This window comes from Dermochelys coriacea, chromosome 8 (genome assembly GCF_009764565.3).
Source record: "Dermochelys coriacea isolate rDerCor1 chromosome 8, rDerCor1.pri.v4, whole genome shotgun sequence".
NCBI lineage: Eukaryota > Metazoa > Chordata > Testudines > Dermochelyidae > Dermochelys > Dermochelys coriacea.
In genome coordinates this window covers 87,172,761-87,190,672 of record NC_050075.1, presented here as the reverse complement: position 1 = coordinate 87,190,672, position 17,912 = coordinate 87,172,761, and the positions used below count along the sequence as shown (strand labels likewise).

At 38.2% G+C, this 17,912-nt stretch overlaps 1 protein-coding gene across 2 annotated transcripts in view; it reads right to left on the bottom strand.

Annotated features, from left to right (window-relative positions):
• Positions 1–360: 360 nt before the first annotated feature.
• The window catches only part of NEGR1 (neuronal growth regulator 1), a 609,038-nt gene continuing 591,486 nt past the window's right edge, over positions 361–17,912 (bottom strand). For both annotated transcript variants that reach the window (XM_038413602.2, XM_038413603.2), the window contains one exon: positions 361–2,005. In XM_038413602.2, coding sequence (XP_038269530.1) covers positions 1,881–2,005 — 125 coding nt within the window. In that variant the 3' untranslated portion in view covers positions 361–1,880. The remainder of the gene's footprint in view (positions 2,006–17,912) is intronic.

The following is a 17,912-nucleotide window of genomic DNA, read 5'->3' as shown; positions in this document are numbered from 1 at the left end:
TCTCAGTGAAATTTCTGTGGCAGTGATACTAAAAAAGTCGCTAAATTAGCAATATGGTGTTCAGTGACAATCTTCTTTTGATATAAAGAACTCCAACTTTCACATGGCAACAGGCTTTTTATTATTTACTGTGGTTTTATATACTGAACAAGTGACCGGATAATTTTATATCGTAATTAATGTTTTAATCAGAAATTCTAATCACCAGTAGCTCTTTCTGTATGGGCCCAATCCAATTCCATTGAAATTGGTGGTATCTTTGTACTGACTACAATGGGTGAGGGACTGGACCATCTATGGTCAACTTTCATAATGAGTCAAATTTTTAAAGGGTCATTGCTTCAGCCTCTAGCTTTTTTACAAATGCAACTGAGTGTTCACAATTAATTTACAGCATGATTGTTCAATAAATTGGGAGCAAAATTAGAGGCTGTTTTAAAAAACAACAACTCTGTTATATTCATAGAAATAAAATTTGCTATTTTAGGATCTAATCTGTTACTCACGCAAAACTTCTCTTGAACTCAATGCAATATGTGGGGATTGCAAGGGTCATTTATGAAAGGTGAAATTAATTGTTATGGTAAGATATTCATACAATCTTAGCAGTGCATTAATGAAATTCTGGCAATTAAGATGCAATGTGTCAGCTTTTGTTAGGTGGACCAAAATATAGTTATTGGAGCCACTTGTTTTAAAATATATCTATATTAAGTTTATGTTCAATGCTTCCTATGTTCTCAGCTATCTGAGATTTAAAAACATTTGCAATGAAAGTATCATTGCTAAGTTAGCTGATCAGTACAACTCCAGTACAAGAATATCAATTCATGTAGTATTGGCCAATAATAAAAAAGGGACTGTCACAATGTCACATATACAACCTTTTAAGAGTTCTGACTTAGAGCAATGAAAGGGATAAGTGCTACATTCACAGGAAGTCTCTTAAGAGAGTTGTGCTGTATTTTATACTGGGAAAACTTGTTTTACAAACAAAATCTACAGATTAACTACACTAGAGGGAAAAATAAGGGAAATATACCTGTGCTATTCTTGATTGACTGGTTAAAAAAAAAGTAGTCTAGTTGTGGGCAGAGTTTGGAACAGTTCCATTACCCCACTGCAGGTGGAAGAGAAGGTATTCTTTTTAGCCAATAGCATCATTGTCCTCAACTGGAGATTAGGTACGCTTGAATTTACGTGTTGTCATTTACCAATACACATTCCAGAATTGTTGGAGAGGAAGAGAAAAGTAATATTTTATGAAAGCACACCCATGCTGAATTTACAGGGGGTGGGGAAGCAGAACTGCTTTATGCAGTCTTATTACAAGGCTCATTCTTGAAACCTGAATATCATGCTAGAAGAAAATCTAGATATCTGTTATATTTTGAAGAAATGTTTTGAAGGCAATATTATTTGATTTCTTAAAATAAAAATGCTTCTGAATAAATGTGGATAGAATCGTATTTAAAGAGGGAACTGAATACTTGTATTGCAGCCTTAAAGAATCACATTTTCACTGCAATATTTTTTTTTGTAAACTAGAGTCTGCAACCCAGCAGACCATGACTGAATGCTTTTGAAAACTTGTAGATTACAAACATGAAATCACAATTAATATCCTCTAAAAGTAATTTCAGAGCTTTCACATCTTAAAAAAGGACAATGTGTACTGCTTCACAAGGTAATGCAGCTAATCAAAAAAAAAAGGAGTAGAATTAAAGTATTTACATAATGAGCAATTCTACAGAAGGCGATCATCCCCATGTAAGCACTGCTGATTATATCCCACGCTGCTTTTAACAAACTCTACCAGATTGGCTCCAGTCATCAGCGCTTTCAGAGAATCCTTAAAAGCCTTTCATGGTTCTTTATATTTATTGTAGAATGATGTTCTTCAGGTAGAATATGCTGGTGCAAGAGGATAGTGTCAACACAAGGTACCAGCAGGAGAACAGAACTTCAGCACCACCGGTAATCCCATATTGGGCTGTACTTGGAGCTGGAAAGAAAAGAATAAATATTAAGTAAATATTTCTATTCCTCATCTCCAATTCTTTTATTTTACAGCAATCTGGAAATCTTTACATTTTTCTTTCTTTCTTTCTCAGGAGTGCTCAATATGAAACTAGAAGATAACTGGAAAATGCAGCAGAAAGATAGAAAGACACACTACAAAATAAGACTGATAATGTCTATTCTTTCATCTTACCTAGAACAATAAATAATTATTATCATTAACATTTTCAAATGTGGATGCCTAAAATTAGGCAATTACATCCCTGTTTAGACATCTGAATCAATGACCTAATGTTCTGATGCGCTAAGCATCAGTTTCCCATTGAAGTCAATGGAAATTGTGGGAGCTCAGCACTGCTGAAGATCAGATCATTGACTCAGACGCCTAAATATGGATTTAGGTACCTGACTTTAGACACCAAAGTTTGACAATTTTGTCTGGCTAGGAGGTCCATGCTTATTTTCATTCTCTTTAAAAAGGGATTTGCTTTATCTTTTCTTAATGCAAATATATATTGCAATCTTCCATTTTAACGTCTCAGTGAATATTATAGTTATAATTAATACATATAAATAGAATAAAGAAATACAACAGTATATTAAAAGGAACAACAACTGAAATAAAAACCAAATTTTGACACAGCAGTGTTCAGATTGCTTGCTGGCTATTTTGATTGGAACTTTAACAGATGACTAACAGAAAGACAAAAGCGGAAAGTGTTAATTTTGTTTTCACAAAATCATAGATATTAGAAATGAAAAAGAACAATTAAGTCATCCTGGACATCCTCTGAGAATGCACAATTATTTCCACTGTTCATTCATATTTTCTGTACAGTTCTAAATGATACAAAGAGGTGGGGCTTTTATTTTTCAGATAACACAATATCAAAATTAATCACCGAATATTATTATTTTAATCTTAATACAGCAAAAAGAAAAACAACCCCTAAGGAACAAATAAGATGAAAATTGTGTTGAGAACCACTGGAAGGTCTGATTTAATAATCAATATGGGCTGAATTCTGCCCTCAGATTTGCACCTACATCTGTTACTGAAAATAACTGAAAATGCACGTGTGAATCTCAATGCAGAATCTGGGCCTTTCAATAGGTTCCCCTTTTTAAGACTGTGCAAACACTGACAACTTGATTTCTCATAGCTTCAACAGTGCCAAAGTGCAGACCAGAATTTTATGAAATGGGCTTTTACTAGCTTCTAACACAATACTGACTATGATCTTGATTCTGCATTCTGAATGTAACCAAAACTCCCAGTCCAGTCAAAGGCAGTTTATATGCACAAGAAGTGAAGGACTGAGCCTTTGGACATATCTGTAACATGCAAAGCTGAAAAGGAAATTACAGTTTACTAAAAGACTTGTGTTATCTTATATCACATCTTAGTACAGTCTCTCATACAGGAAAAAGAAAAGGAGTACTTGTGGCAACTAAGAGACTAACAAATTTATTTGAGCATAAGCTTTCGTGAGCTACAACTAGCCATACAGTTACCATACAGCCACTGTATCTTATTTTTAATCAAAGCAATGCTAAATTATCCCTTGTTTCAATCAGATGGTATTTCTTTTAAAGGAGAGTAGCAATCTAAGTATGAAATCTTGCAAATTGTTATGTCTACCACTAATTATTCTCTTAGATAAAACCCAAGAAACTCAAAATTTGAACTAAAATTAAAAAAAAAAGCAGTGATACAACGTTCCTACAGCTGTGCTTGGAGCACTGAAGTGAATTTTCCTCCAGATGTCCACATACTCAGATTTGTTTTCTGATTTTAAAAGTACAGTTTATTTTAAACTGAATACAATAAAGTGAAACAAACAAACAAAAAGAATATGGAACTGTATTAAAACTGAGAAAAGATCAGGTTATTAGGAAATACAAGAGAGTTTTTTTTTCTGAAGAATATTTGGAGGTAAGGGCCTGATCCTACATTATTAGACACTAGATGGTCTTACAAATTACTATTATACAAATCAAGGCTCTCTGAGTCCCCCGAGCCTGAAACTTCATGTTGTCATTTAATTTTTTTTTTGCTTTTTTTCAAGGTGTGCCCACTTTCACTGACTCAATCTCTCTTTTAACTTATTTACTCCTTATTTATAAAAAAGAGCAAGTCATTTTCATATAGGGGAAAGTAAATAATTACTAGTTTACTCAAACATTTCCAGTGCTTTATGTGGGGCAGACAGAAAATCTACATTTTTGGCTTTATGGTCTTAACTATGGATCATGCCACTCCAACCAAGAAATGCCAAGAATTATTGGGAAGAATGGAGAGTGGATTGCAACAAAAATCTATTATTTCTTGTTGTTCTTCCACTATGGTCACTGGTACTGACAATAGGAGCAACCCATCAATTGTTTGTACTGGGTCTGCTGTGGGTTTTGGTCAGAGAGGGATCTGGAGGGTTTGGATTGCCTTAGCATCTATAAAGTTTTTCTATTTATATATAAATATTTTTTCTATTTATCTACCAGCTTACATTTTAGACCATTTAGTTTCTGCTACATTTGTTTTTAATGGAGTGTCTTGGAAATGCAGACTTAGCAGAAAACTGATTTGGCTCTTGACACTACTATTGCTTCAGATATTATTCTTCAGGACTATATCTTGCCAATTTTACTGAACAGTATGTCCTTGGATATCCTGGACCTACTCTTGCAATCTGTTGCAGGCATTTTTGCAACATTCCCAGTAAAAGTACTCCCTCATCACGGTACTATCTGAATGTCAGCGTTAGTATTAGCATATGGTGTCTAATATCACTTGGTAAACTGTACAAAAGTATTTACTGGTAACTGGGAATACAAATTGCTAATGGAAACGTGAGTACCAAAACAGTATAATCTTTTCAACAGGAAGAGAAAGAATGCACACACACACACACACAAAAACAAACAACCCCAAAGCCCAGGGTTGATTAAAGGCTTTGAAAAAAAAATGCAGTAAATGACTTAATCTCTATATTTTCTAGCTTCATCTGCATGATTTCAAAATTAACAAAATTTCTAATTCCAAATCTAAGAATGAACTCTGAATTTTGATCTGTGTGCTGTTATATTGATTGTATTAGAACATCCTAGATGTTCTGTAAGAATGTGTTCCTCTACCTTTAATTTTACTTCTTCCCATATAGATTACATGGAAAGATTCTGTGCTTTCACTACTGTGGTTTGGCCTCAGTTTCCAGTCATGGCAGTGCTTTGTTTATTAGAATAAATTTTCTGATGTTAAGAATAGCCAGATAGTGGAACAATGGCTCTTATAGCTATGACAAACATATACAAAGTGTTTAAATTTTCGATTAGGTAAGTAAATTGAGAGTACCGTATAGTGTGCAGTAGGGATTGAATTAAAAAAGAATCCCACTGAACTTTCTCCCATTGCAGGACTGAACTTATTCAACTCTTTTCTTTATTTTATATAGAATATTTTATTAATTTTTATGACCTTTTAATGACAATGATGAACCGAATGGCATTGCTATACTATTCCAAATGTAGGAGGTTCAAACTTTTTCAAACTGGAGCTTCTGAAATGTTTAGTAAGTGTTCATTTCCCTTCTTACCATTCAGGTTCTTGTCAACACCTATTTTTGTCATATGTCTAGCCTATTTTGAAGACACAAGAGCTTAACAATAAATGCCAACTTTTTGGATGCTTCCCTGAACAGTGCCTTAAACATTTGAATTTACATGTATATCTAGTAAAGGGTTCTACCTGCTCGAAGCACAGAATTACATAAAACCCCCCCATAATTCTAAGATCTCTACTATTCAAATATCAGGAAAAGAATCTTTGAATAAAAAGGAGATGACATAAGGCACTACTGTACTTCTCTGCACCTTAATCAGAAGTTACTTTCCATAATATTTTAACTTTCAGTTGTGTTGTAGCATTGATAAATAACAATATTAATGAACACCTAGGGCTAGATTATGCTGCTTCATGCTGGTGTAAACCTTCACATAGGGCTCCAGCTACAGAAATTCTACCAAGAGAGGAGGCTGCAACAGAGAAATGGCTACAACTCCTTCTCTGCTGGGGTGGGGTGTGCTTTATGTGACAGAACAGCCTAAAATCACACGCAGCAATGGCTGACAAGAGGCATAGCTGAGATAGCTAAGGAATGCCATTTTTATCCGTGCATCTTCTTAGCAGCTTTCACCTGCAGAGCACCTTGTGGCAAATGAAGGTTGTCTCATTGCTTGCATGTCCCTGGGATGTAATTTGCACATTCCTGCACCACCTTCAGTGAATCTGGCCCATAATCCTAAATGATGTTCAGTCACATTTCAAGATTTTTCTTGGTATATCTGACAGGTTTCACAGTGGTTGAATGCCAAAAGCACACACTGAAAATAAACTACACAACACTTAATATTCAATGGTCTTCACTGAAAGATTCTATTTAAAAATATCACTCCAATATATGAAACGATACATTCCCAGTCCCCTATGATTACATATGGACCTGGTGCTCTTTGATTTATTTGATTTTTCTGCATTTATTAACAGTTATTCTAAAATGTAGAACCAGATCGTGTAACCATTTTGTTGATTAGCACTTATTCATGTGAGCAATCCCTGCTCATGTGAGTGCTATTTTAGCTAATGGTTGCAGAATTAGGCTCTTAAATTGTAGATCTTAATTAGTGTGCATTTCTTCAGAAACCTGCTGTCAAGCAAAGAGGGTACTATCTAGAATAGCCCTATAAAGGGGTTCAGGGGAATGAATACAGGGATACCCCCAAACAGTCATGGGAAACTACACCTCCATCACTAGACCTAATTTGAGGAGTTCTATCACCAATCCTATTCAACATCTACATGCAACCACTAGGACAACTAATAAGAAGACATGGCTCATGTGGCAACAACACACTGATAACGAGCAGCTAGTTCAAGCTGAACCCAAGCAAGATGAAGGTTACACTAGTTGGTAAAGGGAAATGCTTGGTGGAGTTTCTGGCCATGGTGCACTCTCCTTTGGTTGAAGATACATATTCACTACTGGTTAAGTTAGTCCATAGTTTAGGAGTACTCCTGCATTCCTCATTGACACTGAGCTCTCACACAAAGTCTGTGAGTTACACTTTCTATCATCTCTGGTTGGCTAGGAGACTCCATCCCATCTGACAAATGATGACCTGGCCTCAATAATTTAAGCCTTCACCATCTCCTGGCTGGATTACAGCAGCACTGCAATATAAGTAGGCATGAAGTCATAAGTCCTTAGGAAACTCCAGCTAGTACAGTCTAGGCAGCAGCACATCTCTTCAGCAACACAGTCTAACACAAGCACATTAAACCTTGTCCTCCTCTCTGTATACTGGCTACCACAAAAAAAGAATCATATTCAAAGTTTTGATCCTTATCTTCAAAGCACTCAGTGATCTGTGCCCAGAATACCTAAAAGATCTCCTGTAGCTCTGGGGTGAAGACTATGATCAACAACTCTGCTTTTGAGACACAACAGAGCTGTACACAGCAAGGGTAAATTTCATTTGTACAGGAGACAGAAATTTCTTGGGGCCACTCCAAAGCTATAGAAGAAACTCTATGTGATCTAAGAACTGCCTTAAACACTAACACTTTCCATTACAAGTGTGAGAAGCACTGCTTTGGCCTTGCTTTCAATAACAAAGGCACATAGCACAGCAGACATCAACTAAGAAAATAAAAAATATATTTAAAAATCCTTATGTAATTTTGGAGAGAAAAAAGGGAGAAAAAGAATTACATGACAAATGCTAGTCCTATTGCTTAACAGATTTCTAGAAGATACTTAGCGTATGGACAACATATCACAGGTAGCACATGACCAGGATTCATCACCGGATTTGGTCCACTGGTTGGATCATTAGCTTCCCCGGCCCAGGCTGGGTAATGATGGGGAGCGCAAATCAGATGATATAGTATGAGACCCTGAACAGACAAGAACAGAATGGAATGGGACCATTCATGAGAGTGAGCACTGCACTTGATAGTAAGTGTTTGCAGGAACAGATTCACAGATTGAAAACTCACTGGGGGTTGGATCTGTCATTTATTTGTCTGTAAAGCACCATTATTACTAATCATGTTTAATACAATAGTGCCTAAGAACCAGTGAAGAAGGTTTTAGGCCCTGTACAAACACAGGGTTTCAAAGAGCTTTCAATCTAAATAGACAAGACAAACACGGAGTAGGGGAAAGGGTTAGGGTGACCATAACTCCCATTTTGGCTGGGATAGTCCCTATTTTAAGACCTGTCTTGGCCGTCCTGACTTTTTGGGCAAAAGTGGGTATTTGTTCCATTTGCTCTTGCCAACTTGATCAGGTGGTAAGAGCAAACGGAACAAATGCCCACTTTTGTCAAAAAATGGGGTGCAAAGGAACATGGGGGGGTCAGTGGCGATGCCAGCCCCACATGGGAATGGGGCAGAGGTGGTGGGAGGAGGAAGGGCTCCAGCAGAGGGCAGGCAGGGCTCGGGTGAGCAGCGATGCCAGCCCCAGCCTTTGGTATATATGGTCACCCTAGAAAGGGTAGAACACACCAGCAGAGTGAACAATGTGATGGCAGCAAATGGCATGTTAGTGCCAAGATTTTGTTTTGGTTTTGAAGTGAGGTCAATTAGGAGGGGATATGACAAATGGAAAGAACAGTGAAGGGAGAGGTGACTTTGAAGTGAAGGTTATTGAGGAGGACAGGGCAAGGAAGAAGGTAAGCGCAAGAGGGGCAGGTGTGGGTGTTGTTAGGGTAGGAGAGGGAGATGGTTAGAACAAACTGCCAATTAACATAGGGCAGAAAAAGTCCAGTCAAATCTGTAAAAAGTTTTCTGAATGTCCTGAGGTCCCTGCTTTGGCTACTTCTAGGGTTGCCAACTGTCTAATAGCACAAACCCAAACACCCTTGTCTCACTCTCTACTCTGCCCCTTCCCCAAGGCCCTGCCCCTTCACTGAGGCCCCAACCCTGTTCACTCCAGCCCCCATTCCTCCGTCACTTGCTTTCCCCCACCCTACCTCACTTTCACTAGGCTGGGGCAGAGGGTTGAGGTGCAGGATGTGCTGCAAGTTCTGGGGTGGAGGGTGGGGCCGAAGGGCTCGGGGGTAGGAGGTGGCTCCAGGCTGAGTCTGGGGCAGGGGGTTGGGGTGTAGGAGGGGGTGCGGGCTCTGGGAGGGAGTTTGGGTGCTGGAGGGGGTGTGGACTCAGGGCTGGGTCAGAGATTTGGGGTGCAGGAAGGAGAGAGGGGGGTGGCACTTACCTTGGGTAGCTCCTGAACATGACGAGCACATCCCTCTGGCAGCCACTCCTATGTGCAGGGGCCAGGGAGCTCCATGCGCTGCCCGTGCCCACAGGCACCACCCCTGCTGTTCCCATTGGCCACAATTCCCAGCCAATGGGAGCTATGGAGTCGGCGCTCTGGGCGGGGACAGTGAGTGGAGACTCTCTGCTCCCCACCTAGGAGCCTCAGGGATGGTGCCGACTGCTTCTGGGAGCAGTGCGGAGAGAGGGCAGGCAGGAAGCTGCCATAGTCCCGCTACACTGCTGGACTGTTAGAACCCAAAATCTCCCGGTTTGGCTGCAGTAGCCTCTGGGAGATAGGGCCTGATTCCAGGAGTCTCCTAGCAAAACTGGGAGGGTTAGCAACCCTAGCTACTTCTGTAGCTGCTCTTATCAGCTGGAGTCTCTGGCTGGTTTCTCCCTGCAGTGCCACATGTAGGGAGGGATAGGGGAAAGGTTGCATAACCTATGTCCTAGTCTCCCAGACTGTGTGTGAATAGGGTCTTCCCCAAATAGTTCTGGGCCCAGAGAGGATGCTGGGGGGAGCGGTGGCCCCAGCTGGCCCCTTTCACGTCCTCCGTCCAGTGCATCAGTCCCTGCTCTGGCCGCTGCTGGAGTTGATCCTACCATATACACCTATGGTACTAAATAATAATAACAATTTATAGTAACATTCATTCTTTCACTAAAAATCACTAAAAACGACAAGAGTAAGGAATATCTGAGACCAGAGGAGAAGAAATAAAATAAATGAAGAAATAAAGAAAGACTGAAGGGTTCACCACATTTAGTTTGCTTTCTACTCCAGTCCCAAGAGTTTGGAATTTACGTGAGTTTTGAATAGCAATAACTAAAAATTTCACTAGTTTCCTTGTAAAGAAATCTGAGCTACAGTTGCCATGTTCTTGCCAATTTTCAACATAGGTCAATCTTATTATGTGGAGAACAAGAGACATGAACAAAACAACACTTTTATTTCTCAAGCATAAGTTTCAGCTAATAAAATAAATACATAAAAAGACAACATTAGGTCCCGATTCAGAAACCTTTACTTGCTCAAGAAGTCCTTTTGTGGCTAGTAGTTTATTCGCATGAGTAAGAACTGCAAGATTGGGCCCTCTCTAGAGGAATCTGAATTATTTCTCAGCCAGAAGTGAAAGGGGTTTCTCTTTTACTTTAGCTTCCTTTGATTACAATGGCAGTTTATATTAAAAGTCAGTATGACAAACCAACCTTTAATTTATTACAAAAGTCAAGCTAGCAGGATCAAGCATACTGTAGGTGGTATTTTATCTTATCATATTAAAACCATCTCCCCAATGTAAAAGACAATCTGAACTGCTGTGGCTCTATAAGCAAGTGGAAAATTATGTAAATCTGATTTCCTTGGTATGAACCAGCACTATCTTTTTAAAGCTTATTAAATCATATTCAGATTGTATAAATACAAAGACACTAGAATATTTGGAATTAAAAAAAGATGATATATCCAGGTAAGTAACTGAAAAAGTAATGTTTTCTGAAGTTGACAAATCAGACCAATTCAATACTGAAAAACAAAACAAAAAACAAACTAACCCCCCGGCCCCTTTAGCTGCTAATTAGCAGCTCACTAATGATTAAATTGCTTGTTCGTATTAGACTAAAACAAGATATGGTTTCTATAACTCCTTTCATATCGAGGATATTCCCAAAGCACTTTACAGATCAATGAGTTAGGAACTGGTAGTGCAGTGACGGTGTAGCCAAACATAGAAGCAATAATATGCCCAGAAATAATCGCTCATACAAAGCTTTGGAAACTAAGACGTGTTCTACTGAGGGAGAGAAAAGCTGTGCAAGTTTAGGATCTTGAATTAATTTAGGTTCAGTTGTAGTTTTGAGTTCACATCTGGTAAAATGAGAATCTGAAAGAGAGTTGAATGAAGGGAAATGAAGACTCAAAAGTAACATACAGGATACAGAACCAATGAATTTTTTATGGATATAATGGATTTTTTATGGATATAACATCTCAATTTCTGTTATTTGCAACAACTGCTGAAAATCCAACAGAAGGAGCAAAACCAAAGTGGACCCAGTTCACGCTCAGGATTGCTTTTGCAGACCCAACCCATGCCGCTGACTAGGACGCAGTAGCTCAAACTGTCTGGCAACCTCTATTTTGTCATAGGCCCGCAGCCTCCTGTTATGGTCCCAAGTGAGAAGTCAAGCCAGCCAGGAGAAGCAATGATTCAGTGCCTCTCCAGGGCAGTTTTTGTAGGCAGGGCTCCTATGAAACTCCAGACAGAACTTAAAGCTGCTCCCCATCCCGAAACATGTCAAATACCTTCTCTAGCACCTCAGCTTCCTTACAGACAGGGGACTGGGATGAATCTTTTATCTTTAAGATCTACAGACTAATAATTACTGGGTATGTTTGACAGTGTCACATTCCGGGTGGAACAACAAGATAAAACAAAACACATAACTATTCAGAATCAAATAACCTGCAATCCGATTCTTCCTGGGCAAAGAAGTTGCTTTTATTGCAGAAAAGAAAATGTTGACAATTTTCAATGTAATAAAACTACTTTCCTAATTTTGCAGAAAGTTGAAAATATCTTTTCTTCATCTATGAATGTTCATTTCCCAAACATCATAGTATATTAATAAGCAAGTTTTCAGAAAACTGGCTGTGTAGTTTAAAATGAAAACTAGGTCATCTGGGCAATTTTGAAGAAAATTGCCATTTTTCTTCACAAATCACTCTGATTAGAACTGGAATTGGAAATATTATTAAAATATAATTTTTTTAAAGGATAAAAAATTAGAGAAGACATACACATTATCATATTATTCTTCAAATACATAATGGATCTCTCCGTAAATGCGTCTATTTCACTAAAACAACCTTATTGCCATATGATATGCTGGATAAATCTCCTGCTTGTGTTTTCAGTCTGGGTATAACCTTCAGGATAAAGTATCCTCAGTAATGTCTGGCTAGTAGAAACAGGAATGGAAATAACCAGGTGCCCAGCTGCTGGATCATCTTGGAACAAGCAAGATCTCTTGAGGCATAATGTATACTAAGTTATCTACTTGAATGTGCTACCATCTGGTAAGTCTATTCTGCATCAGTGCATCCTCTCGTCGCCTTGAAACTTATGGAAATCTCCAGGTGTTCTGAGATCATCTGTAATCTTCAAAGCACACTTATAAGCAGTGGCACATCCCTTAGTCTTAGTACCAAATAAATAGCACCAATTATAGTGATGCGGCAGTGACATTCTTCTGCAGTGATTATTTTGGAGGCACTTTCATTCTAGGCACATTGTAAAACACTCACAATTTTTTGAAAATTTTTTGAAGTTTCTCAGACTTGTGCTAACCCCAAGATGAATTTTTTGGTAAAATTCTTTTTGGCTGTTTGAGTTCTTTGAGTATGGAAAAAATACTTTTTTCTGTGAATTAATATAATATTTTAGAGGTTTTTTTGGGGGGGGGGAGTTGTCCTTTGCTAACTTAGTTTTAAAATTCAAATGTGCTATGAACTTAATATATCCTCAGTACTACTAGGCCACTAATTGGGTACGAGAAACTGTTTTGAAAGAATAACTGAAATATCTGTCACCTCCACCATTATTGTCTTGGTAAGCATGGGAAAGCAGGGTTTTGTGCCCAAGTTATTAAATTTTTCATTACAATTTTTAAGGCTGCCTTTGACATGTGAGGCAATTTAGTTTAGAAATAACATGCTAAATGTTTGAAAATATCGTGGAATTAACAATACTTAAGAGAGTGTCCACCAAATGTTTAACAATGAACTAAGTTGCTACATACAGATACACATATACGTACGCACCTCTGCACAGTGAAATAATCATAGGTGCATATAGCATCAGACATTCAAATAGATGCATGAATCTATCTATCTATTAGGGCTGTCAATTAATTGCAGTTAATTCATGTGATTAACTTAAAAAATTAATCGCCATTAATCATAGTTTTAATTGCACTGTTAAACAGTAGAATACCAATTGAAATGTATTTAATATTTTGGATTTTTTTTACATTTTCATATATATTGTATTCTGTGTTGTAACTGAAATCAAAGCATATATTATTTTTTATTACAAATATTTGCACTGTAAAAATGATAAACAAAAGAAATAGTAGTTTTCAATTCACCTCAAGTACTGTAGTTCAATCTCTTGTCATGAAAGTGCAACTTACAAATGTAGATTTTTTTTGTTACACAAAAACAAAACAATGTAAAACTTCAGAGCCTACAAGTCCACTCAGTCCTACTTTTTAATCAGCCAATCGCTAAGACAAACAAATTTGTTTACATTTACAGGAGATAATGCTGCCCTCTTCTTATTAACAATGTCAACTGAAAGTGAGAACAGGCATTCACATGGCACTTTTGTAGCTGGCAATGCAAGGTTTTTACATGCCAGACATGTAAATGTGTTTACATGGTAAACATTCGTATGCCTCTTTATGCTTCGGCAACCATTCCAGAGGACATACTTCCATGCTGATGATACTCGTTAAAAAATAATACGTTCATTAAATTTGTGACTGAACTCCTTAGGGGGAGAATTGTATGCCCCCTCTTCTGTTTTACCCACATTCTCCCATATATTTCATGTTATAGCAGTCTCAGACGATGACCCAGCGCATGCTGTTCCTTTTAAGAACACTTTCACTACAGAATTGACAAAATGCAAAGAAGATACCAATGTCAGATTTCTAAGGGTAGATATAGCACTCCAACCAAGGTTTAAGAATCTGAAGTGCCTTCCAACATCTGAGAGGGACGGGGTGTTGAACATGCTTTCAGAAGTCTTAAAAGAGCAACACTCCGATGCAGAAACTATATAACCCAAACCACCAAAAAAGAAAATCACCCTGCTGCTGGTGGCATCTGACTCAGAGGATGAAAATGAACATGCGTTGGTCTGCATTACTTTGGATTGATATTGAGCAGAACCTGCCATCAGCATGGATGCATCAGCACAGACGCATCAGCCCTGCCCACACTCTGCCTCTTCCCATCCCTGCTCCGCCCATATGGGGGCCTTGGGGAGGGAGCAAAGAGACATAAGTGGCAGGCAGATGAGGACCTCAGCAGAGGGAACAAAGAGGTCCAACAGGTGGGGAGGCCTTGGGGAAAGAGGCCTGAGAGGTTGGTGGGGAGGCCTCAGGGGCAGGGGATCTCAGGGGAGGGGGCAGAGCAGGGCCGGAGTGTGGGCAGGGTTTCAGAGGGAGGAGGCCGAGTGGGAGTGGGTCTCGGGGTGGGGCTATGCTCCAGGAACACCCAGGTTCCCCAGATGGAGGAGTCACATGCCGCTCCTGAGGGTGTGTACAGCATTGGCCTTAAAAGCATTATTTCTGTCTATCTGCAGATTCAGCACTGAATTGTGTCACATGCAGAATGGTATCTTTGGAATAGAAACTCAGGGCCAGATAATCTGGTCTATTCTGCTGTGTGTGCTGTGTGCTTGCTCTCCAGGGACTCCAGTGGCTATCAAGTTGCAGCTGGCTTCCCTGACTGCACTCACAGACTCCTCCGCTGACACACCCTCGACCCCCTCTGCTCCATGGGAATCTGGCTCTCAATTCTTTAAAATAAAGCTTAGATTCTACAAAACTGGCTTAACCCACCAGAGAAGTGCTAGAAAACCACTAGAAATTGGCTCAGTCAACCTCTACACAGAGACAAGCTCTAAATCAAATACATTTTAATTTCCTGACTTTAGGGCATATTATGTTGAATTCAAAGGTTTGGGTTTTTTTGGTCTACTTTTAATATGTTGATAATTTCTCTGCCTCTATGGACTATGTTTTTCAGAATCAATTGTCATCCATGAAAGGAAAGATTATTATTCCTTGTAGTAATAATAAAAATATGATAACACATTACTCTTATAAGAATTCTCAGGTTTGGGTGTAACAGGGTACTGAGAAAGCCACCTATCAGTTATTATCTGCAGCTTTTACCATAATATTAGTGAATAGAGAAACATCAAAGTCAAACTGCTACAGAAGTACAGTAAAGCAAGCCAGCTCCTCCTCCTCTGCTTTGGAGAAGAGTCGTAAGAAATAACTATCCTATCCATCAAATAAAATGGTGCCATTTACAGTTACTCTTACTATTTCTTTAAGCTGAAGAGTTTTCCCTGTTTGTGTGTTAAAACTGGAGTTCTATAATACAATATAAGCTCTTTGAGGCAGGGACTGTCTTTTGTTATATTTCTCTAGCATGTCCAGCATGTGTGATGCCTTTGGGTGCTAATGTAAGACAAATAATAAATTATATTAATAAGCATGTAGACATGTTTTGCTGATAAAAGTGGCACCCAAAAATCTTAAAGGTGACTCAGACAGTTGTAGAACTGTAATGCCAAGTGACAATGTTGAAGTAGTGCTCATATGATCAGTCCACCAAAACTGTTAGAATTATTTAGCAGAAATATAAAGATGGCATAAAAGTTCTACTGTACAAAATCTGTCCAGAGTGTTAATGATTTCAGTAATGGAACAATTAAAAGACTGAAGAAAATACTGATCTTCATAAATGTATCATTTCCCTTCCTACCCCCACCTCTGAATGGGCTCCCTGTTATTGTGAATTCAGTTATCAGATGTATGGAGGTAGATGCTGTTACCATAAATGAAGATGAATCATTAACTGGCAGAAAATGAAGATAGCTTTTAGACTGAAATTAAGAGATTTGGTAGTATAGTATGTTGTTAGAAGAATGTGATGATGTTTTTCCACAGTCAGTGGAATCGCCTACCAAATACCAATGGATGTAACTCGGTCATATTCAGGAAAATGTATCAATTTTAGTCATTGGGGATACTGTCTTTTATTATAGAATTAAGATAAAATTAGCTTTCATGGTTCCTGGCAAGTGCAGTTATTATTGTCCAGGGACTTAATTGTTGATGAGCATATTTAACCATATCTGGCATGTAGGCTCCTCTTTATTCAACAAGCAAATAAGAACATTTTGTTTCCTGCATGGAATGACCTACCTTGAGCTCTATACTATGTTTGATATTTGTGTAGCTGGGAGGGGCACAATTCATAGTGAATACACTTTAGATTAAGAAAGATTTACTGGCCCATATATTTGCATGCATTGTCAATTTCCCATCGCCTTGATAAGTCAATAAGCACTAACATCTGCAAGGTTGTGGGTCCTTTGTGTGGTATGCTGGGCACCTTCAACTGTTGTTAGTTTCAATGGAAATTGAGGATGCTCACCATCTCACAGGCCCAACTCAGTTACTCGTTTATGCACAACATTTTAATTTTATAGATGCTACAATGTCTACTTCATTGACTCTATCAAATTTCACTCCTAAAGTATTGTGGCTGGAGTCCAGCCTTAAAATGGAAATAGTAAATGATGCAATATCTGAAACATTCCAGCAGTTCTATTTCTGTGAGTCTTTATTTGATTGGAATATGTAGGCTGTGGTAGATCTTCCTATAGAACTCTGACTAAAAATATTCTGTAATTTGTTAAGTGTAATTTGTTAAGGTGAAACCTAGAGGTAAAAACTGGGGATCTATTATGTATCTGATCAGCAAAGAGGAAATCTTGCCATTTTACTGGTGACTATTACAAACTAGTCTGTAAAAGCTTTCTTTGCTTGACTTTCTCAGTTCAGAAAGGTTCCTGACTAGTTCATACCATTATGGTATGCAACAAAGCCACCAGTCCCACTTTTGTTAACAATTCAGATCAGAGTCCCTTTCCCTGATTTCTTCCTGTACCCCTTTTCTCTATTTTAATTTGTTCCCAAAGCAGACAAAGTTAGGTTATATGTGCCATTTTCTTAAAAGCCGCACTCTTACTAAGTAATCAATACAAGCAACTTATAGAAGAACTAAAAAATAACCAGTACCCAGGAAAACATCAGAAATAATAGATAGAGTAAAAGTAATCATAATCAGAACATGAAATATCTGGTTGTAGAAGAGTTAAATATTTGCCTTTCACTGGTGCTGACAGACTGATGGATCATCAGTAACTTGGATGCCATCAGTTATTGACTAATGAGCCTCCAAACTGAGTTTTCTTCAGCAGATTCACACTAATGAGACTCTTACAGTACCTTCCAATCTTCATCTAAGTTGAAGGTAAATACTTACCCACTGCCTATCTCAACAAATCTTCTTCACTCATTCTCCCCATACTAGAATACTAGAAATCCCAAATGTACATAGAATATTCCCTTGAAATCCTTATGCTACCTTCTCTACGTCAGGCTGCTTTAAAGTGCAGCTCTTTCACAAGCCATAGTTTAAACCATTGAGTTGTAGTTATTAAGGAAGCCAGTGGACATTTAGGCTTTCTACAATTCTAAATAATTAATAAACCTATATAGGATAATTTCCACAGAATAGTTTTATTTCAAGGCTCTCATTTTAAAACTAGGTCCCATGCAAATGCCTTTGTAAGAATAGTGATTTTAACACATGGGTGCTCTTCAATCTTAGAGAACCGTTTTGTTAATAGGTGCTATATTGTTAGTAAAATGCTAGTTATAGCTATCATCACTCGTGAGGAAAAGTAATTATTTTACTTGG